Here is a 25267-nt window from a genome sequence, read left to right as displayed (position 1 = left end):
GAAATGAAACCTTTCTGAGTATACCTTGCCACAGAGTTTGGACTTCAAGGATGTATGTATGCTAATGTGCTACATATTTTAAAAATTAGGTCAACAAGAATTTTTTTTTAATTGTAAGTTCTGGGATATGTGTACAGAATGTTCAGGTTTGTTACATAGGTATACATGTGTTTCATGGTGGTTTGTGGCACCCATCAACCCATCATCTACATTACGTATTTCTCCTAATGCTATCTTCTCTCCCTTAGACGCCCCCCCCCCCCCCGCCCCCGCCAACAGGCCCCAGTGTGTGATGTTCCCCCTTGTGTCCATGTGATCTCATTGTTAACTCCCACTTATGAGTGAGAACATGCAGTGTTTGGTTTTCTGTTCCTGTGTTAATTTGATGGTTTCCAGCTTTATCCACGTCTCTGCAAGGGACATGAACTCATCCTTTTTTATGGCTGCATAGTATTCCATGGTGTATATGTGCCACATTTATCCAGTCTATCACTGATGGGCATTTGGGTTGGTTCCAAGTTTTTGCTATTGTGAACAGTGCTGCAATAAATATACATGTGCATCTGTCTTTATAGTAGAATGATTTATAATCCTTTGGATATATATCCAGTAAAGGGATTGCTGGGTCCAATGGTATTTCTGGTTCTAGATCCTTGAGTAATCGCCACACTGTCTTCCACAATGTTTGAGCTAATTTACACTCCCACCAACAGTGTAAAAGTGTTCCTATTTCTCCACACCCTTTCCAGCATCTGTTCTTTCCTGACTTTTAAATGACTGCCATTCTAACTGGCGTGAGATGGTATCTCATTGTGGTTTTGATTTGCATTTCTCTAATGACCAGTGATGATGAGCTTTTTTTCCCTTATGTTTGCTGGCCGCATAAATGCTTTCTTTTGAGAAGTGTTTGTTCATATCCTTCACCCATTTTTTGATGCGGTTTTTTTCTTGTAAATTTAAGTTATTTTAAAACTGAGTGCAAATGGAAACAAATGCAAAATTCAACTGTTTTTTAAATCAACAAAATAACCACTCTGGGGAAAGAGAAATAATCCAAGTAGCTTTGGAATGCTGTCTGATATGGTTTGGTTGTGACCCCAACCAAATCTTACCTTGAATTGTAATAATCCTCACTTGTCAAGGATGGGACCAGGTGAAGATAATTGAATCATGGGGGCGGGTTTCCTCCAAGCTGTTCTTGTGAGAGTGAGTTCTCATGATAGTGAGTTCTCACGAGATATCATGGTTTTATAAGGGGCTTGCCACATTGCTGGGCACTCATTCTTTCTCCTGTCACCCTGTGAAGAGGTACCTTTCTCCATGAGTATAAGTTTCCAGAGGCCTCCCCAGCCATGCAGAACTGTGAGTCAAATCTGTTTCTTTTATAAATTACCCTATCTTGAGCAGTTCTGTGAGAACGGACTAATACACTTTGACCATATAATGCCAGTAGGGAAAAAAACACCAATAAATACTCTGATCCTTTTGGTAGATTTGTTTTTCATAGGGATATGGGTAGAACAACTCTGAATCAAATGTATGTGTATTGTAAGATTGAATGAATGGGTAAATATATTGATGTCTTGGGAGTACAGAGATTTCATTTTGGAAGGAGGAGACAGAAATGTGGAATGAAGAGCAGGAAAGGCAAGACAGAACTCCTTGGGGTTTGGATTGAAATTAGAGGTATCCATATTAACTCACACTTTTCAGCAGTTATACACACAGACACACATACACACACACACACACACACACACACAGACACACACACGTATATCTTAGTTTTTTCCTTTCCAAGCAACCAGAAACCGCCCAAATCATTCCCCACTAAAACGAACCAGGGCTCCCTGGAGAAATTATGAATTCCAAGGGTAGGGCAGAAATGGTACAAGGTGTGCTTGGAACATTTTGTCGTGCCAGAAAGTAAGGTGCTCATAAGATGATGGGAACATGCCAAAAAGACACAGCAACCAGCCTAAATGAGCTCCTACTGCTAAAATCTGGGACAATTTGAGTATCACAATAAATAAAGACCACAATGAATTATAATCTATTGAATAAAACAGGAACACCTAAATCCGTGCTGATAGCAAAAAGATGACAAACAAGGAAGACTGGAAAATCATAATTTTGCAACTTATTATTTACTTCATTATTTATTACTATTATACTTTCTACTATTATAACTTTATTATAGTAAAAAATCATTTTATATAAGAATCATCAATAGATGCCAAATTTATAGGAGTTTGATTAAGGAGGTTATATGCATAGTCTTAGTGTCTTTTCCCAGAATGCTTATTCACTGCAAGGGGAAAAAAGTAACTATACAGTGGAGAATATACCTTGGACAGTACCTTGACCAGGTTATCAAATTTAGTATCACCAAAGAGAGGCATACTGACATCCTCTACCTCTGAATGTGACTTCCTGAGAAGTTCATGACCTTGCTTATATACCATTCTAGCCAAAACTATTATGGAAATCTCATCATGAGGAAATATCAGACAAACCCAAACTGAGAAATATTCTATAAAACACCTGGTGTGTATTCTTAACAAAATGTCCACGCCAGAAAAGACAATGAAAGGCTGAATAATTGTTCCAGATTAACATGAAATAAAGAGAAGTGAAAAGCAAAGCAATAAAGTACACTTTTGGGACAATTTGGATTCGGGACTATAAATAAAAGTATTGTTATCACTGCTAATGTTCCTGAATATACTGTGTTTACATAAGAAAAAAACCCTTATTCTTAGGAAATATACACTGATGTATTAAGGGGTAAGGGACATAATGCATTCAATTCACCCTCACATGGTTCAGAAAAAGGTAAGTTATATTACGCATATGTGTATGTGTATATGGATGGAGACTGGGGAAATGGGTAAAATAAATGTGCTAAAATGATAAAAGTTGGTGAATGTGGGTAAAGTGATAGGGTGTCCTCATTTTTATTCTTGCAACAATTCTTTAGAACTGAAATAATTTAAAAATGAAAGGTTGAAAAATGTGCCTTTTCCAGATAAACTTTAGAATCATTTTGTCTATGGTCTGTAATGATAATTTTATTGTAGTACATTAAATCTACATGGTGTTTTGGCAAGAAGTGACATCATTGTAATAGCATTTCCAAAGAGGCACATAATTCTCATCATTTATTCAGATCTTTTATTTCCCTTATTAGTATTTAATTCTGCCTTCATTATCAACCCCTGGACACTGCTGTTGAGTCATAGTTGTTGAATACGTTTTATTGCTATTCTGCATGTCCAGTGTCTTACTGTAATAGTTTTTTTTTTTTTCAGTCAATTCTCTTGGGATTAGGTGATTATATCTTACACAAATGATGAAAAATTTATCTTTATCCTTTCAATTTTCATCCATTCTCTCTCGTAACAGAGTGGTGGAGGTGACAGTGAGCATTTTAGTGTTTCAGATTTTAATGAGAATATTGTCAGTGTTTTAATATAAAAATATGAGAAGTTTGTTTAAGATATTCTTTATCATGTAAGTAATGTCTTTCCAATACTAGTTTTCTAAAAGTTTCCACAAATAAAATTTTTAAAAGTTTTAATAAAATGTTGATTCTATATCCAATTAAGATGGTCATATCTTTATTTTTGTTGTTGTTTTGTTTTTGAGATGGAGTCTTGCTCTGTCACACAGGCTGGAGTGCAGTGGCATGATCTTGGTTCACTGCAACCTCTGCCTCCTGGGTTCAAGCAGTTCTACTGCCTCAGCCTCCTGAGTAGCTGGGATTACAGGAGCGAGCCACCATGCCTGGCCCATATGTTCATTTTTCACTTCTCTAATACACTGATGATATCATAGATTCCCAAATATTTAAATAATTCTACATGCTTGAAATAATCTCTACATGATCATAGTACATTTTAAGACAATATTATATAATTCTCTGATAGTACCTGATGTATGATGTGGTCATCTTTGTCACAGATAAGACTGGCCTACAGTTTTACTATGTATGTTTTATCAGGTTTTGTGTATCAGGCTTACATTAAACCTAAGCTTGAATTTTTTTCTCTCACGTTAATAAAAATGTCTGGGTAAAGTAACTGACAATATTCATACCACATACTGAGTGGCAATCAGCAATATATGTTTAGAAAACTAGGAAAAGCAACCTTTGTAAATAATTTCTTACCTTCTATTCTAGGTCATCTCTGTATAATTTTAATTTTTGGAACAAGTAATTTGTCAATCAACATTAGTACTATAAAAAACAAACAGTTTTGTTGTTTCCATAGTGAAGGGAATTTCTCTGTAGGAGACATTATAAGTACAGAAATGACAGCACAATATTGTTTTAACAGGAATATATGCTGCTAAGGCTTAAAGTCCATTTTGGATGATTCAGATAAGTATTGCTATTTTTTTTTTTAACAAGATCTCAACCTAACTGTGTTTACTTTTAGTACTTCAGTATTCATCTGGTTCTAACATAGATGCTAGGGATCTAAATTCAAGCCTAGGAAGGTAAATAAAGCTTTTTTTTGAGATGGAGTTTTGCTCTGTCGCCCAGGCTGGAGTGCAATGGTGTGATCTTGGCTCACTGCAACTTCCGCCTCCTGGGTTCATGTGATTCTCCTGCCTCAGCTTCCCAAGCAGCTGTGACTACAGGCACGTGCCACCATGTTCAGCTAATTTTTGTATTTTTAGTAGAGACAGGGTCTCACCATATTGGCCAGGGTGGTCTTGAACTCCTGACCTTGTGATCTGCCTGCCTCAGCCTCCCAAAGTGCTGGGATTACAGGCGTGAGCCACCGTGCCCGGGTGGCTTCTTATTTGGAATAATTTCAGATTTGCAGAAAAGTTACAAAGGCAGTACAGAAAGTTCCTGTATACCCTTTACCTAGCTTCTGTTAACATCTTATGTGACCATGGCGTGTTTATCAAAACTAAGAAATTTACATTAGTCAATACTGTTACATAAAGTATAAGTTTTATTTGGATTTCACCAGTTTTTTCCCATGAGTGTTATTTTGATATCCCAGGATCAAGCCAGGATACTACATCGCCTCTAGTCTTCTGATCTGTGAATTTCTTGGCCTTGTTTCTAAGGCTTTGACAGTTTTGAAGAATATAGCTTAGAGTTTTTGTTTGTTTAGAGCTAATATATCATGTGTAAATGACAGTGCTTGACACATACGAGGGCTTTCCTTTTCCATAGGACCTGCAGTTTCAAGTTTTCAGTTATTATTATTATTTTTTTCTCGGCTTTTTTTTTTTTTTTTTTTTTTTAAGAGACTGGGTCTTGCTATGCTGCTCAAGCTGTATTTCAATTTCTGGGCTCAAGTGATCCTCCTGCCTCAGCCTCCCAAGTGGCTGGGACTAGAGGAACAGGCTGCTCTGCCTGGGTCCTGGTTTCAGTTATTTTATCTCCTGACTTAGGTCACCAAGAATCATCTGCTATCAATTTTAGCTTTCGGTTTATCCCTAAGGCTTTTACTTGCAACCAGCATCTAGTTAAACTTATAAAAATATAGATCAAAGGTCAGTAAACTACTACCCACAGTCCAAACCTGGCCCATGACTTGGTTCTGTAAATAAAGTTTTATTGGGACACTGCCACACCCATTCATTTATAAATAGTCTATAGCTGTTTACACGCTATGATGGCAGTGCTGAATAGCTGCAACAGTGACTGTACAGCTTGCAAACTGTAAAATACATGCTCTCTGTTCCTTTGCAGTAAAGGTTTGCTGATACTGGGTATAGATGGATGAAAAGAACCATGGCCTTTGGAAACTGACAGGTACAATACTATTAGCTAAACTACAAGCTGAGTTTGAATCTTGCCTTTAGAGTCTAGTGACCAGAGACAAAATGCTTTTAGTTTTTTGAGCCTTAGGTTCCTCACCTATAAAATGGAACACCACCATCTATTTTGCAGGCTAAGTGAATGTATGTAAACAAATGCTTACAGTGCTTGGCACATGGTAGGCTCTCAATAAATGGAGGCCATCGTTACCCTCTTATTTTTATTAACAAACCATTTTACTTCTTTTAATTGTTTCACATTGCCTTTCACATCTCTGTATTTTCACATGGATTTCTAAGTTTTCATTTCCTACTGTGTTCAAGCCCAAACCACTACTTCTAAGAATTATCCTTCTCTCTGTACTGAATACCGTTCATGTTTTTATTGACTATGTTATCCCAGAATAAAACTTAATGCCAGAATAGAGCCTGAAATATCATTACAATTATATCCCAAAGGATGTGAACATATGGAAATAATTCAAAATATACCATTTTAGAATAGTCTAGTCTGCAAAACTCTCAGCTGCACTGTTATACTTCCTTTTTATTAGAACTTTGTGAAAAACTTGGCGAGTCACCCATTTGAATAAAGATGGAGAGAGGGATGGAGACAGGGATGAAGATGCAGACAGGGATCCGGAAACTAAAAAATATGTTTCTATCTGTTTAAATCAATATTTACTAAATTTTTCCTAATTTATCTTTATAAACATACACCTTCCAGAATTAAGAAATAAGTCTAGTGAAGTACTGCACAGCAAGTGAACTGAAAGATAATGTTCACCAGTTTTTGAGACTCGACAGTACACATACAGAATAAGCAGATCAAAGTTATCCTTACTAAATGTCACTATCTGGGCACATTCAACAGTTTTGTCTACATTTTCGTGTAGGTGTGTACTTCTTAAGTAACTTACTCTTACTCTCATACATAAAAATGCGTAACATACGTGAGAACAATCTGCAATCCCATGCTTCCAACTCTGAAGTCATTATTAAGCTAGCAATTAGCCCTGAATAAATTATAAAACTAACGTACTGACCAATTTTGTGGTCACTGCCAGTGACAGATGAAAAATCTCATAAATAACTGCTCTTTCTTTAGCAGTAGAGCCAAATAGTCTCCTCAGGTTTCTACAGATGTAATTTATTTGCATAATTTCTTCCCTCTCTTTTTAATAGCAAAAGAAACAATGCATTCTGTCTAAGTGCTTCCGTATGTGTGTCTGGTTAACATTTCCAGTTTCAGTGTTTCCTGAGAGGAAGTAATTCGAAGTGTGTTATCTAAACAACTCTAATAGGTCTAATCCAGGAAACTATCAGGGTTTTACTTTTTACTGCTCATAATACCGCTCAGAATTAATATCCCATGGTCAAGAAACATTTTAAAACACTGACATAAAATTTTAAGCTTGTGGACGTGCACACATTCTCTCTCTCTCTCTGAAGGTTCTGGCAATAGGAAATCTGTTCTCTAACAATTGTTCTAATAACAATTGTTCAAACATGTAAGAGGTTAAAATTCCAACTCATAAGATAAAATCAGGAATGATCTGATTGATATATAGGTTATATAGACAATATTTCATTAGTATTATGTTATGTCTTCCCAAATTAAATTTTTATTACTCTTTATTTTAGGAGAATGACAGCAAATGAAAGAAAATTGCATTAAGAGTTAAGATAAATGTTAATCGTAGTGTATACATATATATATATATATATTTTTTTTTTTTTTTAACACAAAATAGGGCAAGAATGACAAGTACAACGGCAAAGGTTTCATTTGTGATGCCATAGCAGAGGGCTTGCCAACTGGTAGGTTTTCAGAGGGCCCAAAATCTCAGAAGACAAAAAAAGCAGAGCTATCTTCAAACACTGAAATAATTAACCTCGCAATTGTATCCAATTTATCATTCTGTATGGATCTTGAAAATAATGACATCTGACTCACCCTAAAGGAAACATATAATTTTGAAAAACTGGAAAATAAAAAGTGGCTATATCTAAATACATTCCATTTTCATTTTAAATATTCCTTTTTACATCTGACGAAATTCAGGTTGCGCAGGAATCAATAATTTCTGACCTCTCTGGAATATAGCCAAGAACGAGGCAGTGAGCTAACCAAAATGATGGGATGTTGTTGATGTTAGGGCTTATGGTGAAAGCCTGTGAGGTCCGTACTGATTCCTAAAACTCCACTAAACATGATTGCCAATTTACAGCCTTAGCAAAACTGAAGTGAAAAATTAAACTAACAATAGGGACTGTTAAGAAAGATATTCTGAAAAAGACACAAGAGGCAAACAAGACAACAAACCTTTAAAGGTTTTTAAACATAAAAATTTTAAAAAATTAAATTATGAGACCATAAAATATAAAATTCTCAGGGCTGATGGTCTCCACATATAAAGGCAAAAGTTGTACTCATCTCAAGTGGGGCTGAGTGCTTTCATCAATTATAAAACAGGAGACAGTGGTAAGTTTAAATTTTGTTCAAGTACTGTCTTTAAGATAGTAGAAAATGTATTATAAAATACTGAAAGGAAATTATAGTCATTTTGGACAGAATTCTGTTAACATTCACAGTTACTCCAAAAACTGGCTAGCTAGAACTACTCATGCCCTAAAGACTCCAGAGAGTAGGTAGAAAATGCTGGAGCAAGTAATTCTTACCCATTTTGAAAAATCACAGGAAAAGATGGTCTCTCTGGCATTATTATAAACTTAAAACGCATGACTCCTTTTCTGAATTCTTGAGACAGAAACTAAGAATCACATTTTAAAAGAGGAATGGTGAGTTACAACTGAACTACACTCTGAAAACAAAACAAAAAACCCTGAAGAATACTAAATGTTTCAGTACTACTAGCTTGTATGATTTTACAGGACAACCACAGGATGGCCCATGTATGCAGAGCAAAGTCTATTAATAAACTATTTTTGTGTTTTCAAAGACAAAACATGACCAGGAGGATGGCAGAGCATAAATAGTTATAACAAGAGTAGAATCACAAGCGGTCCAGTCTGTAGTTTGTTCTGCTAAAATGAATAAAGAAAGTAACATAGGCAGGGCGCAGTGGCTCACACCTGTAATCCCAGCACTTTGGGAGGCCGAGGTGGGCAGATCACTTGAGACCGGGAGTTTGAGACCAGCCTGACCAACATGGAGAAACCCCGTCTCTACTAAAAATACAAAATTAGCCAGGCATGGTGGTGCATGCCTGTAATCCCAGCTACGCAGGAGGCTGAGGCAGGAGAATTGCTTGAACCCGGGAGGCGGAGGTTGTGGTCAGTTGAGATTGCACCATTGCACTCCAGCCTGGGCAACAAGAGTGAAACTCCATCCCCCGAAAAAAAAAAGAAGGCACAGTCTAACTGGTCAGCAGAAGTGAGAGGTCTTCATTTTTTCAGCACTTTTTCAGATAGCAACTTTTAAAAGTGTAACTAATATGTTAAAATAAAAGGCACATGGATCGCATCAAATCTACGACTTGAGAAAATATACTGGCTGCTTTTCAGTAACTTGGAAGTCTTGGAAGACATTCAGAGTTTGGTATTAAGTTGCGTTAATCATATTAAACTTTAAAATCTGTGCTTATTTATTCAGCAATGCATTTTAGTCATGTCGGTGTATCTTTAACACTGCTTCAAGCAACAATATAAGAACCCAACCTCTGGTCTTGCTGCTTTATTAATACTGGTTAGCACTCTAAAAATTCTGGGTTAAGACCTTATGGAGTTTGAAGGAGTTCATTCTGACATGTGATGTTTAAATAATCAGAAACTACATTGATATTGATAGAGTGAAAAGATCAAAGTAAGTGTGAACAAATGTGAACATGAAAGAGCCAATCCTCTAAGATGGATCCTGAGTGGCTAACTGGGTCTAAATTTAAAAGACAGCCAACCAACCATTTGCTGACTGGAGGTCACACATGTGCTCCGAGCTCCTGGAAAACCCATGCCTCCATTCAATTTCGGGACTTTCAGAGCTAATGCGAACCAACCAATTAGAACTCACCAGCCTCAGCCAATCAGGGCTCAGCAGCACCAACTAATTGTGTTTCAGTCCTTCACTTGCTATATGGACCTGACTGAGAACTTGAGTGGGCACTGTTGCTATAAAACCTGGGACCCTCCCTTTGTTCTCTGAAATTGCATCTTCATTTTACACTGAAGGCTCTCTCTCCACAGTCTGCAAATTTTTCATTGGAAGAGTCTTTCCTTCAAATTCCTATTTCAGAGAACTTTTGTTCATATAAGTTGCAAGATTTTATTTTTTAAATACTGGCACCATACTTTACTATTAATAAGATATAAAAAGGTACATGTATAACATTCATAAAAGCTGCCAAATCCTGTGTGTCAGACCATAAATATTTCAGAAATACAAATGACAGAAGGATTTTGGTTATACCGTACTACATGCCATAATGATTAAACATGTTTGTATTTTTTAAAAAGGAAAATAAATTAAACTGTACAAGCTATTGTGTCAAAGTGAAAGTACATTCTGATCACAATCTTGGGCCTTATCTCAAATCCACAGAGTGTGATGGAGCAGAGAGGTGACTGGATTGTATTAGGAGACCTGGTTTCTATGCTGGGCTTTGCTGCTGAGTCATTTTGTGGCTTCACATGAATCAATGAAGTAAGCTAACATAGCTGTTTCTCAGTTTTCATATTTGCTAGAAGAAGTAGGATTAGGCAACGTGGAAGGGCCTTTCCAGATCTCAATTGTGATGATTATAACAACTCAAAGTCTGTAAACTTCCTAGTCTTGTTGGATAATTTATATAGTATTTTATCATTTTACTCTTGGTCACGTTTCTTAGTACTGCAAGGCTCTAGTTTTTTCACTTAAGTTCTCTGAAACTTATATGATGTTTTCTCCAATTAAAAAGAGGCACCTCTGGGTATATATACACAATGGAATACTATTCAGCTTTAAAAAGGAGGAAAATCATGTTATCTGTGGCAATATGAATGAACCTGGAGGGTATTATGCTAAAGCAAAATAAGCCAGGCACAGAAAGACAAATACCACATGGTCTCATTTATATGTGGAAACTGAAAACATCACACTCTTAGATACAGAGAGAATGGTGGCTGTCAGAGGCTGGAGAGTGGGGAGAATGGGAAGATGCTGGTCAAAGGGTACATGTTCCAGGTAGAATGAGGGGAAAATAAGTATTGAGAGGTGATGGAAATGTTAATTAGCTTGATTCAATCATTCCACATTGGATACGTGTATCACAGCATCACCTTATCAATATCCAAAGAAAAGGTACCGCTGAAATCCTTCTCCCCACAATACAGTGGCTCTGCTGCTAGGCACTGACACCCCAGCCCACAGCAGGTACCAAGCAGTAATCAGAAGCTGATATGCCGGTGACAGGGCTGTCACCTCAGCTCCTGGCCAGACGATGCACACAGGACGGAAGTGGTTCTGAAGAGGTCTAGGCAGGCAGAGGCAGCGACTGTATGCCACATCTGACTGAACGTCACATTCCTGAGTGGGCAACTTTCTCTAATGGAGACAATGTAAACTTGTTACTTTGCCTCTGGGGAAATCTATGCTGGAACAGCTGAAAGTATGGCTCTCACTAGCTAGCTGGAGCTAAAATAGCAACATTATAGTATCCAGATTAGGGTATTTGGGCTCTCAGACTTGAGAGTCGTAATTTTATTGTAGAAAGCTTCTGGATTACATCAGTGAAGACACGATGCCTCGGACCCAGTGCCAAATCGAAGGCCACCCTTTTCTCCCTCTCTCTCTATAACTGTCACAGTAAAGATAGAACTTAAATTAAAACTTAATTTGTTAGTCATTATTTTGATGGCAGGAAAAGCAGGCAGGGTAAATTTTCTCATCTTTATTGGGCTTTGAAAGGCTGGAAGACATTTAAAATAATTCAGTAGTTAGTAGTGTAGTAAGGTCTCCAAAAAAGGATTTGAAGTCAAGCGGTATTTCAAAACCACAACAAAGAACAGCTACTATGTACTGAGTTGTTAACAGTAAGTCACTAGGGAGAAAGTATTACATGAAGAGTAAGCAGGCCAGGCATGGTGGCTCATGCCTGTAATCTCAGTATTTTGGGAGGCTGAGGCGGGAAGATTGCTTGAGGCCAGGTATTCAAGACCAGCCTGGGCAACATTGTGAGATGCTCATCTCTACAGAAAAATTTTAAAAATCAGCCAAGTGTGGTGGTGCATGCCTGTAGTCCTAGCTATTCAGGAGGCTGAAGCAGGAGGATCACTTGCGCCCAGGAGTTCGAGGCTGCAATGAGCTATGAGGGCGCCACTGTACTCCAGCCTGAGTGACAAAGCAGCATGTTTCTTTAAAAAAAGAAAGAGAAAGAGAGAGAGAGAGAAATAAGACAGGTGAAAAAAAGAAACAGAGAAAGAGGGAGGGAGAGGAAGGAAGGGGAGAGGAGGGGTAAGAGAAAACAGGCCAGGCGCAGTGGCTCACCCCTGTAATCCCAGTACTTTGGGAGGCCAAGGAGGGTGGATCACTTGAGGTCAGTACAAGACCAGCTTGGCCGACATGGCGAAACCCCGTCTCCAGCAAAAATACAAAAATTAGCCAGGCATGGTGGCGCACACCTATAGTCCGAGCTACTCGGGAGGCTGAGGCAGGAGAATCACTTGGACCTGGGAGGTGGAGGTTGCAGTGAGCTGAGATCACACCATTGCACTCCAGCCTGGGTGACAGAGTGAGACTCTGTCTCAAAAAAAAAAAAAAAAAAAAAAAAAAAAAAAAAAAAAAAAAAAAAAAGAAAAAGAAAAGAAAAGAAACAGAAGGAGTAAGTGAAATAATCTTAATCTGTGGTGGGAATTTTTTAAATGTGAAACTTAATTTTTTATGATTTTATGTTCTGAACCAAGGATTGGCAAACCTTATCTTACAGGTCAAGATAGCAATAATTTTAGGCTCTATAGGCTATATAGTCTCCGCTGCAACTACTTAATTGTGCTGTTGGCATGAAAGCAGCCATAGACAATACATAAACACATGGACATGGCTTTGTTCCAATAAAACTTTATTTACAAAAACAGGCAGTTTGCCCACAGACTAGCTTGCCAGCTCCCTTACTAGATATTTGCAAAGTACTTGAGTGCGTTACTTTACTTAATTCTGATGACAAATCTATGAGGTGGGCAGTATCAGTTCCATTTTGTAGGTGAAGACACTGTGGGCTCAGGTTGTGTGACCCACCCATGGTCAGAGTCAATGCCTGGCACAGGGTTCTGAACTCAGCTCTGAGTTCAGAGCCTGAGCCACTGTACAGTCCAACTCACTCTTTAGATCACGGTGGCCTGCTTGAAGAAAAATATATGGCTTTAAAATTGTTAGTGCAGCTGTTTTTATTATTAAAAGGAGGGGTATGAGCCTTCAGTTGGAATGGGCAACTCAGAAAGAGGACATCTTCTGACTTTGGAAGTAAACATGAGAAGAAAGGTGGTTAATGAAAAAACTAAGAGAGATAATTAAGAGAGAAAAAGCCTATTACAGTTAAAAAAAAAAAAAAACCACAAATATGCAGGAAAGCAAGTAAACAAAAACAATATTCTTACCCTGAAAACTAAACACCAGATGGATAAAGAAAAAAAATGTGAAAGAGATAGGTGACTGCTATTCCCAAAACTTGGAATTCCTTTAGCTTTGCAGGGATTAGAGGAGATATAAACAAATTATCAGTGAGAGGTATCCTGCCCACATAGCCTTTTATTTTCTTGACTCTCTCATCTCCATTTTCTGTTTCTACTACCTCAGCTGCTCACTCAAATGGACATACTTAGATTGGAAAATAGAGATACTCCTGTCATTACCGACCCTACCGCCTAAAGTTAAATTTCAAGAGTTTTATACTCTACCACCACCTCCTATTTTGCATCTCATTTTCTCAAACATATCTATCTCATAAGTCCAATTTTCATTGGGGCTACACTTCTATTCACACTTGGTTAGCCAGTAGGGATACTTCTTTTTTTGTTGTTGTTTTTTGAGATGGTGTCTCACTCTGTCACCCAGGCTGGAATACAGTGGTGCAATCTCGGCTCACTGCAACCTCTGCCACCTGGGTTCAAGTAATTCTCCTGCCTCAGCCTCCCGAGTAGATGGGATTACAGGCGGGCACACCACTCCCAACTAATTTTTGTATTTTTAATAGAGACGGGGTTTCACCATATTGGCCAGGCAGGTCTCGAACTCTTGACCTCAAGTGATCCGCCCGCCTTGGCCTCCCAAAATGCTGGGATTGCAAGCATGAGTCACCGCACCCAGCCCCCAGTGAGGATTCCATGGCTCAGTGCGACCTGTCACTCGCTCTATGGAACACTCCATCAACATCTTTTCTGATCTCTGCTATACTGACTGGGAGAACCTCAACTCCGATCAAACTCAGCTCTTTTTCTACTCTATACCTGCATCGAGGGAGCTGAAAATGGCTGGAAGAAAGAAAGGGTGGTGCTGAGTAATCTAACTTGAAACTTACCTTGACAAAACTCTAGGACCATCCCACTGTACTGTCCTGGTTAACTCACTTTCCAGTCTCAGAGCTGATTATTATTTGCTTCCTATCAAGGCCACCAATGACCTTCACATTTCGCTAAATTTCATGGTTAGTTCTCAGTCCTCATCTAATTCAATTACTAAGTAGCATTTGACACAGTTGCTCATTCCTTCTTGAATCTTGGCTTCTGGGACACGATATGCTCCCAGCCATCCTTCTACCTCACTGCTATTCCATCCAGTCTTCTCTTCTAGACCCCCAACTGCTGGGGTACTCCAGGGCTCAGTCCTCAGAGCTCTTCTCCTTTTAATCTTGTCTCTAGGTTAATGCTTCTCAACCTTGGCACTACGGACATTTTGGGTTGGATAATCCTTTGTTATAAGAGCCTGTCCTGTGCATCACAGAACATTCAGCTGCAACCCCACCTTCTACCCACTAGATAACAGTAACATCCTCCACCCCACAGTCATGACAATCAAAACTGTGTACAGACACTGCCAATGTCCCCTGAGGGACAAAGTCACTCCTGATTGAGAACCACTGGTATAGGTAAAATCAACTAGACCCATGGCTTCAAATGTCTTCCAGAAGATGATGAGTCCCAGCTATATATTCTGAGCCTATTATCTAAGCTCCTGGCCTGCAGATCCAATTGATTCTTGGTATCTCTACTTGGAGATAATATTAATGCTTGTTTATGTATTTATCATCTACCTCCCCTATTAGACTAATCTCCATGCAGTGAGGGAGTTGCATATTCACTATTCAGCCCCACTGCCTGGAGCAGTGCTGGGCATATAGTAGCTGCTCAAAATATATGTGCTAGTTAAAGAATTAAACACTTAATACATATGAATTCATTTCATGCAGTTAATCAATGATGGGGGCACTCAAGCAGGTAGTTTTCAACACATCAAGGTATCTTTTAAAGACAAATTTTAGTTCCAAATTAAAAATAATGTTTCATTTTTAAACAAATGTATAAAAAGTACTAGTATTCGCCAGTACATTTAAAATTTGAAGTTTAAATTTTGCTACAGTTTGGGAAGAAACCCAGAACTAGAGTTCCCATTCTTTCAATACTTTTGCTTTATTTTATATTCTCATTATGATTAATTTCAGTTGGACTTGTAAATACATATATCAAAATATATATGTATATTTATTTCTAATAATAATTATGTCTTTTGACTATCATGATGCCAGATAATTATCAATTTTTAACTGCAAGTGCTTTTCTCAGTGGTTTATCCTTTTGGTTTAATTTATGCTGTATCTGAAGTAGAGGACAGAGGGTGAAATCTTCTAAGGAGGTTTGAAATCTTTCTTTAAAAAACTGCTTCTTGGATAATAGCTACATTTATGAGTAAAGAGTATTGTTTTTAATTTTTTCCCACCTTCTCCATGAGAATAACCAAAATCCCATTTCTTTAACTCCTCCCCTGCTTAGTTCTTAGTTCTCACACAGACACAATAATCCAGTCTTTTTTCTTTTTTTTTTGAGACAGAGTCTCACTCTATCGCCCAGGCTGAAGTGCAGTGGTGCGATCTCAGCTCCCCGCAACCCCTGCCTCCTGGGTTCAAGCGATTCTCCTGTCTCAGCACCCCCCTCCAAGTAGCTGGGATTACAGGTGTGTGCCACCAGCCCAGCTAATTTTTGTATTTTTAGTAGAGATGGAGTTTCACGTTGGTCAGGCTCGTCTCGAACTCCTGACCTCAGGTGATCCAACCGCCTCAGCCTCCCAAAGTGCTGGGATTACAGGCATGAGCCACCACGCCCTGGCTTAATCCAGTCTATTTTTAATTAAAGAAGACCATGACTTCCAGCCTTTATTTTTGGTCTAGGTAGTATCCAGACAAACTTTTCGATAACTATCCTTAGTTTATTTATTTACTTGTGTGTTTATCACTAAGCACAAAACATTTTGTGTAAATCTTCATGTAAATTTCCTGAGGTTCCTATAACAATCTTTCTTTGAACAGAATTGAATAATGTTTTAATGACTCATGCAAGCTAGAGGTGATGGCACCTTAAAACTCTGTAAGTAACAGACTAGAAATATTAAATATTTATGTTTGCACAGCACGGAACTCAACCCAAATCCAATTAGTTTTATGGATGCTATAAGCTCACATTTCACACACTTAACTGTGCCTTTGAACTCTTACATGATATTCTCTATCAAACACATTTTAATGAATACATTCAGTCATGGTACTCTATATTTAAAAAAGAACTTTAACAAAATGTATAAATTTCAGTATTATCCTTGCAGTCATTCCTGATTTAATACAAATTCACCAAGAAAAGCTGCTAAAGGCATTTTTAAAAAACAGTATACATGAGCAATATGTGACAAAAGATGGAAATGCTACATTTTAATACTGGAGAAAATCTTTAAAAATCACTTTAAAATTCACATTGGATTTCTTATTGTTTATTAGCAAATGAAATATTTTTCTAGAAAGGAGTTTAAAACTACTAACTTTCCTTTCTAAAAAACTTCTTTTTTTTCATTTAGAGAATTCTAAATATGTTTTAGGGAGAAATTTAAATCATATCAAAATACTAATGGAATAGGATTTAACTTCTGACCAATGAGTCTAGGTATCTTTAAAAATTAACATGTTCGCACAAGTTTTCACTGTAAACAAATGCAAGCTGTCTTGACCGCTAGTGTCTAGGGCCACTGAAAAAGTTAAAAATGATAAATATTTTTGTATATAAGCATAATTTACTTAGTAAAGATTTTTACAAAATATAAAATCTCACTCATCTTAATAATAAAACTAAAAGAGCGTAGTCCAAAGCAGCTGTATTTTAGAACTGGAAGAAGAAATGACTTAGCTTAGACAATGAAATGGGCAGAACCATTTCTCCAATAAGGGGCTGTTCTGGACATCTCCTCCCTTTCCTGAAGAGTGTGGGTGGAGTGACTCATCCACAAAGACACTGCTGCATTCTTGGGCCAAGACACCATGTAGTCTGTTTCTCACATAGAGTGGATTTCTAAGAAATAGGAATCTTGCCCCTCTAAATCTTGAAATGTTCAGAGAATGTGATTTAGGTGGACTTTGGGCTGAAATGACATTAAGGAGAAAACCCCTTCAATGTGAACACTTTCTAAAGTGTTTTATAACTGTGGGCATTGCTGGAGAAAACGTAGAGGATTTGCAGGCAATACGATGGGCCTGGTTGGTGGCTTGCTTCTCTGGTCAGTCCCTCTTCAGTAGCAAGTCTAGTCAAAGAACCTCGCTCAACATCTGGACAGGGACTGTACTGTCCCTTTAAAAATGCAGAACAAATGGAGCACAGCAAACACTATATAGCTTTTCTCTGGGCGACATCAGTTTTCTTTGTGTATAGTGAAATAGATAGTCCACAAAAAATGGAATGAATACATGCTGACTTCAAGCAATGCTTAGAAACATATTCTTTCTCTGTATTTTATTCTTTCTTTATTTTTAAGTAAGTGCTTGGTATTCTTTAGTTTCATCATATCCCTTTTGCTCCCAGAAGTGGAGATCTGGCTAAACACTGTTACATATTAGGAAATGAAGTCCAAATTAAAAAAAAATATATCACTTATCTGCCTCAACAGCTACAGTTTTGAACTCAGATATCAGTTTTAAATTCTAACAAAAGATAACACTAATAAATACAGAAGCAGTCAGGGAGTCAGGGCAGCTACAATATACGTGGTTTTTGGCTACTGCCACTAACCCATTAGGAAGGTGAAACTCTCCTGGGAGACACAGATGAACACTTATTGTGTATATTCAGACTTGAAAGTTAAATTATCTTTAGTGAATGTAAATATTTGGTGCTTCAAGAGCTACCTTCACGTTGAATGTGATATCCTCCATGACGTACACGCGTTCAGGAAATGCCTTAGCCACCTCCTCCACACTGTTGAAATATTGCACTGGCTCCTTTATATCTCGGTCTTGTTCCAGCAGCTTGAATTGCCCTAAAACACATGATAAACAGAAGAGATCTAAGATGTTTATGCTGGACTGCTGTTACCATGGCAACAGCATCCTCTCTCTTTAGTCCAGCCCTTCCTTGTCAAAGATTCCTGTTCATCATTAATTTTTTTATAAAAGGCATTATGGTAGGTTCCATTAAACTAGAAGGTAGATAGATTTTAAAATCAGCTTTAAAATGAAAATAAACTGCATTCTTTTTATTTACGTTCAGAGTTTATTCCTAGATGTCCAAAATCAAACTGAATGAATGCTTACTTGCTGTTTGATATCAAAGTGAAAACTCACTTTGTTATAAATGGTTGTTTTTAACAGTAAGTTAAACATTGAAGTTACCTTGCCCATCAGTTGTAGTAAGAACCACACATTTACATTCTAAAACCAAGTCTTAGAAGCCTGGGAGAGCTAAGTTTTTAAAATTAGTATTTACATTTTTTTGCAAATAGAACAAAACGATATAATGGATTCCTGGCTTTCACATAACTCATATTCTTGGTTACAACAATATGCAGGTCATGTCTAGGGCTCATGAGCTGCTGTAATGTGTGATGCTGCTGAGGCAGAAGCATGGAGCAGCAGCAGACAGCTGTCTGGTGAGCTTCCTCCCAACCACTGAGCCCACCGGCCACTCAGCCTCTGGAGCTCCATGTGGCTCCTTTCTCTCCTTTTACTGCTATATATGAAATTCATGCGAGTAGACCATATCACGGTCTCCACAATTCACAGGATTTATGAAGAACTTTGAACATATTCCTAAAAGATCAAGGATCTATCATGTTGTTTACATTTTCAGTATCTGGGACCCTGCCGCAGCATTTGAGAAGAACTGTTTTCAGTTTGGAATCAAGACCATACGCAATCATGTCAGGGATACAGTGTTTCTTAGTAGTTGTTTTCTGAATCCTGGCTATAATATAATACTCCAGAAACATAAAAGGAATTAAAAGCTATCATGGGGCAGATCTCTCAAGCAGAAACAGGAAAGCTTTCATTCATAATCTCAACACAATTTTTTAAGCATCTACTAGATGAAGACATTATTCTACATGGTGGAGATCCATCAATTAATGGAATTAACACAAATCTCTGTTCTCCCAAAGCTTACATTCCAGCAGGAGATGGATACTATAATACACGAGTAAGAGTATACCACGGTAGAAGGTGAGAAGTGCTATTAAATTTAGGGCAGGGTGTGGGGGATGGAGAGTGCAGGGAGAACAGTCAGTGTTGCTGAGATGGTGACCTTTGGTGTAGGTAAGGGAGGGTAGTGCTTGGTAGTTGCAGGTAGAGGTCTCAGAATTCTAAGACTAGGCAATAGTCTGCCCAAAGACTCTCAGGTGGGTGGGGTGCCTGCCTGGTGTACTGCCACTATGGCTGGAGTGCGATAAGGGAAGAGGGAAAAGAAAGTTAGAGCAGTAGCAGGTGGGCAGACTATATACAGCCTTTAAAGAGTTGTACTCTTCACTTGAGAGGAATGGGGATTTGAGCAGAGAGGAGGTGATCTAACCAATGCTACAGAAGGGTCCCTCTAGCTGGCATGTTGAGAAGATTATAAAGGTGCAAGGCACAGAGGAAAATGACACCAGGTAGAAGGCTCCTACAATAATTCGGGTATGACATGGTAGGGGCTGGGAAGTGGTGAGAAAGTGTGAGGATTCCGTCCTGAACAACTCTGAACAGAGCTGACATTGACTGAGACGGGGCAACTCTGGAGGGTGAAGGGAGCATCAGGGGTTCAGTCTGGACAGGTAAGTCTGAGATGTCTATTGGACATGCAAACAGAGATGTTCAAAAAGTTCTTAGATAGACACAGAAGTGTAGAGGTCAGGAGCGAAGTCTGGCTGGAAAGAATAAATCTGGCGGTCATCAGCACACAGATGCTATTTGAAGCCATGACATTTTGATGATGATGACCATGGGCTTGAGTGTGGACAGAGAAGAGGTCTAAGGTTTGAATCCTGGGAGACTGAGAAGGACTGGCCAGGGGAGTGAGAGGAAAACCAAGAGGGGTGCATCCAAGAAGCAAGGTGATCTGATTCCTCCCATGAGCAGGGAGGGGATGTCAAATGCTGCTTACAGGACAGTGAAATGAGGACTGAAAACTGTAGGATTCAGCAACTTGTATTTAATTGAGGACTTCAACAAGAGCAGCAGAAGAGCTAGGCCAAAAGCTTGGCTGAACTGGATTGAAGGCAGCCTGGGAAGAGAGAAACCAGAAATAATAAGAATGGACACCAGACGATATTTTGGGAGTTCTGCTATAAAATAGAGAAGAGAGATGGCATAGAGCCTACTGAGAGGAAGCAGAAGTGAGATGTAGGGAATGTTTTTATTTTCCTTAGTATGATGGGAGAAGGAACAAGCATGCTTGCATGCTGATGGGAACGACCAGCAGAGGGGGACAAGATGATGACAGGAGGAATGACTGGAACCCAATCCTTGAGCAGGCAGAGAAGGTGCATCTGATGTTGAAATGGAGGAGTTGCCTTCAGACAGGAGCACAGGTCGTTCATCTCCAGCCCCAAAAGATGCAGCAGTGGAAGCTGTTGGAAGCTTCCAATTTTTCCAGCCAAAGTTGGAAGGAAGGTATCGTTGAGAATAAGGTTGAGAGAGGAGTTGTTAGAGGGTTAAGGAAAGAGGAGAAGGTTGTTAAAAAGTCCAGTCAGAGTGAACAACGTAATATGATTGCTGGGCAGCATTTTTTAAGTTCCTACTTGAGATTCATGGTCATTCATTAAAAGTAAAACCACAGAGTACAGTTGTGTTTTTGTCCAGCCAAAGTCAGATGCACAGAGGCTGGCACAAAGTAGCCAGAGATTCGGATTCAGCTAGAGCTGAGACTACCAAGTGAATATGAGAAGTGAGAGGGGCAAAGGAGTCAGGATGTTACAGGGAGCAATTATGCCACCTGAACATGGACCCTGAGCTGGATAAAATGGGCACAAGATCCTGGGTGGGAGGGAAGGGGGTCCAGGAAAAAAGTAATGGGATCAATGGATCACGGATTTTGATGGAATTGAGTTTTGAACCCTAGAGGGAGTGAGCTCAAAAGCCATGCAGAGGAGAGAAGTCAGTGCACGCAGTTGAGAAAATGGAAGGATGGAGTTGTTGGTGATGATGTGGTCTAAGGAGGGATCATGTCTGCTAAAGGTTGAGATGGCAAACAGCTAAAGGACTGAGAAGCCCAGGGGTATTAAAAGGATCGTACTTCCAAGGAAAACCCTCCTTGATAAGGAGAGAAGTATTTCTGGAGAGAATAACAGTGAGCCAGGAACTAAAATGATGTCACAGTGAGGACAGAATCCTAGGCTTGGCAGGTAACTAACAATGATGGGGTAGTGGATGATACAGTCTGATGAACAAGAGGTTTAAAGCCTGGTGGACAAGTGGTTTAAAGCAAAGAGTTTTAGGGAATTGTGAAGTGGAATGGTAAAGGTGATGAGGAAGAATAAAGAGACCACTTACATTCCTCTACTTTGGGGCAAAAAACAGAGCTGCAACCTGAAAGGGCTTCTCTCAGGGAATATCCAAGTTTGGATTTAACAAGATAAAAGTAATTTCAGAGGAGGCTTTAAGGATATAGATGTTTTGCTGGTGACGGACCATGAGGGAGGAGTTTTCAGGAGTTAAGAGGAAGATGATAAGGAGAACACAGAGGATAAACCCAGACATGAAAGAACAGCTAATATGCCACGTAGAAATATGTAGGGGTATGAATAATACATTTGAATATACAGTATGAATATGTTACAGTACATACTGTTTGACAAAAAATAAGTTTCTTTTTTAAAAAAATAAGGCAATTTCAAAATAATACTTATTTAAACAAATTCTGGTGCTTGCTTCGGCAGCACATATACTAAAACAAATTCTGTCACAAGTTGAACTTTTCATTTGTCTCTATTCTTACCTGGTCCATGCACACATTCTTAACAATTATGGTGTTCTACAGTTTTATACCATGCCCTTGCCCGTTGAGCTGAGCATTTCCCCATACAATGACACCCGTGTCTGCACAGCATTTCATAATGGATTTAACTGTTTTTCCATTCTTATATGATTGGTTTGAGTTAGACAGATGCCTAATTTAACTGCAGACTCTGCCACTTTCAAGTTTTGTGGTGCTGGCAAGTTACAAATCCACCTGAGCCTTGTTTCCTCACCTGTAAAATGGGGACACTTCAAGGGCTGCCATAAGGATTAAATGCTATGATGCATCCAAAGTATTTAGCATGAGTGACCATTCAACAACTTCCAGCTTCTATTCCTCTTCTCAAGATTGTCATTTCTTGGGTCACTTTTTTTTTTTTTAGATAGAGTCTCACTCTGTCTCCCAGGCTGAGTACAATGGTGCGATCTCAGCTCACTGCAATCTCCTAGGTTCAAGACATTCTCCTGCCTCAGCCTCCTGAGTAGCTGGGATTATAGGCACGCCACCACTCCTGGCTAATTTTTGTATTTTTAGTAGAGATGGAGTTTCACCATGTTGGTCAGGCTGGTCTCAAACTCCTGACCTCGTGATCCGCCCGCCTCAGCCTCCCAAAGTGCTGGGATAACAGGCGTAAGCCACCGCGCCCGGCCAATTTTTTCATTAACAAAAGAAATTATAGATTTGGAATATAAACACAATTCAAGCTATCATTAAGCCAGGTATACTTTCATGAAAACCTGCAAGTGGTATCTTTCCAAGAGTATTTAATAAGTTTAATTTATTGTAATTTTATGATCAATATTTTAGAAAAATGTTCTCAAGATGCAGGGATTCATATGTATGCCAAACACTCAGCAAGTAGTCCAGAGATGCTCAATCTCTGAGGTAAGAGGTTACCTGAAAGCATCATGTCTGTAATAAATTCCATTCTGTCCCTCCAGAAATGTACTCATAGGCCAAGGATGCATCCCTGCACCCTAATATATCAAACATTACACTATAGACTATCTAGCAGATATAGATACATGTGCAATTATATATTTTCTAGTAGCCACATTTAAAGAGAAGAGGTAAAATTTAAATAACACATTTTATTTAAACCAATACATCTAAATTCAATATAAACATCACTAATGATGTGTGTGTGTGTGTGTGTGTGTGTGTGTGTGTATATATATATATATACATACACAGTTTTGCATTAAGTCTTCTAAATCTGGTGTATGTTTTACACTTAGGGATCACCTCAGTTCAGACTAGCCACATTTCAAATGCTCCACAGCTCCATGTGGCTACTGGCTGTCATACTGGACAGTAGGTACAGGTCTCGAATATCTCTGCATTCCCTTAAAACTGTGATTGCAGGTATTGTTCGAGTCCTTAAAGATTACATGACAGAATCCTCTTAGGGAAAAAGATGTATTTCCTGCAAAAGAAAAATGTTTCTTCTCATGAAATAAGAAGAGCTTTCGAATTCCTATTTTCCTTTTTGCCCTGTTTGCCATGATTGCTGATTTTTTGGCTTAAATAACACAATCTTGGTTTTTGATATAACCACCCTTATCCCCTTGTCTCCTAACTTGGGTTCTTGTTCTTTAATTATTTTTCTATTGTGTCTGTGATCTTGTACTATCAACAGCCTCAAACATACTTTGGCATATAGAACAAATGAATAATCACTTTTGGTATGGTCAGAGTCCATATTACGTGGAATAATCACCTGTGTTGTCATCCTGTTGGACAGAAAGACTTCAGAATCACATATGCACAGGATCATGTATAAGAAATTCTACTGAGAATGATTAACACACACAGATAAGAGAACAAGGGAAAAAACTAACAGCTAAACATGACCAAAAGCTACAACTTTTAACATTTTTGCATATAGTATATCAGATGAATAGGTTCCTTTCATTCGTTCTTTTAATTGTTTAGTGAATACCCAATTGTCAGTTAATTTCTCTTTTCCACAGTGTTTTCAGGTGGTCCTGGAAGATTTTAATTTACATATTTGTGTACATATATTATATTTTAAACACTCTCCTGTGATGTTAAATTATTGAAAACCAAATACTACCTTACGTATCCTTATTTTTGAGACAATGTCTGGCTCTATGGCCCAGGCTGGAGTGCAGTGGTACCATCTTGGCTCACTGGCTCCCCAAACTCAAGCCACCCTCTCAAGTAGCTGGGACTACAGGCACATGCCACCACACCCAGCTAATTGTTGTAATTTTTTGTAGAGACAGGGTTTTGCCATGTTGCCCAGGACAGCCTTGAACTTGTGAGCCTAAGCAATCTGCCCACGTCAGCCTCCCAAAGTGTGCTGGGATTACAGGTGTGAGTCACTGCACGCAGCTCTACTTTGCATTTCTTGCACCCCACAAATGTCTTAAAATAGAAACAGCTAAAACCTATAAAATATTTTCTTAATGTAATATTTAAACACTGGGTCACAATACACACGTGACTTCCTGTTGCAGGAGTTGGCAAACTTGTTCTGTAAATATTTTAGGTTTCATGAGCTAAACAGTCTCTATTCATAACTACTCAACTCTGGCCATGTAGGGCAAAGTCAGCCATAGACAATACACAAGTGAACAAGAGCAGCTGTGCTCCAAAACACTTTATTTACGAAAACAGGCCACAGTGTGCTGACCTGTGTCCTGCTGGAAGGAGTGGAAAGTATAGGTCAGGGCAGTGGCAAGACAAGACATTAGAAGTGAAAATGGGCCAGGCGTGGTGGCTCACGCCTGTAATCACAGCACTTTGGCAGGCCGAAGCGGACAGATCACTGAAGGTAAGGAGTTTAAGACCAACCTGGCCAACATGGTGAAACCTCGTCTTTACTAAAAACACAAAAATTAGCCTGGAGTGGTGGCACATGCTTGTGATCCCAGTTACTCGGGAGGCCGAGGCAGGAAAATCACTTGAACCCAGGAGGCACAAGTTGCAGTGAGCTGAGATTGCATCATTGCATTGCAGCCTGGGCAACAGAGCTCTGTCTCAAAAACAAAAGAAAGACAGAAAGACAGAT

General features: G+C 38.8%; 1 protein-coding gene across 2 annotated transcripts in view; it reads right to left on the bottom strand.

Annotated features, from left to right (window-relative positions):
- The window catches only part of GAREM1 (GRB2 associated regulator of MAPK1 subtype 1), a 197154-nt gene that overhangs the window by 23074 nt on the left and 148813 nt on the right, over nt 1-25267 (bottom strand). For both annotated transcript variants that reach the window (XM_023207736.1, XM_023207735.1), the window contains exon 3: nt 18153-18283. In XM_023207736.1, coding sequence (XP_023063504.1) covers nt 18153-18283 — 131 coding nt within the window. The remainder of the gene's footprint in view (nt 1-18152; nt 18284-25267) is intronic.

The sequence above is a fragment of the Piliocolobus tephrosceles genome, chromosome 18 (assembly GCF_002776525.5).
Source record: "Piliocolobus tephrosceles isolate RC106 chromosome 18, ASM277652v3, whole genome shotgun sequence".
Taxonomy (NCBI): Eukaryota; Metazoa; Chordata; class Mammalia; order Primates; family Cercopithecidae; genus Piliocolobus; species Piliocolobus tephrosceles.
This window is presented reverse-complemented; position numbering and strand designations above follow the sequence as displayed.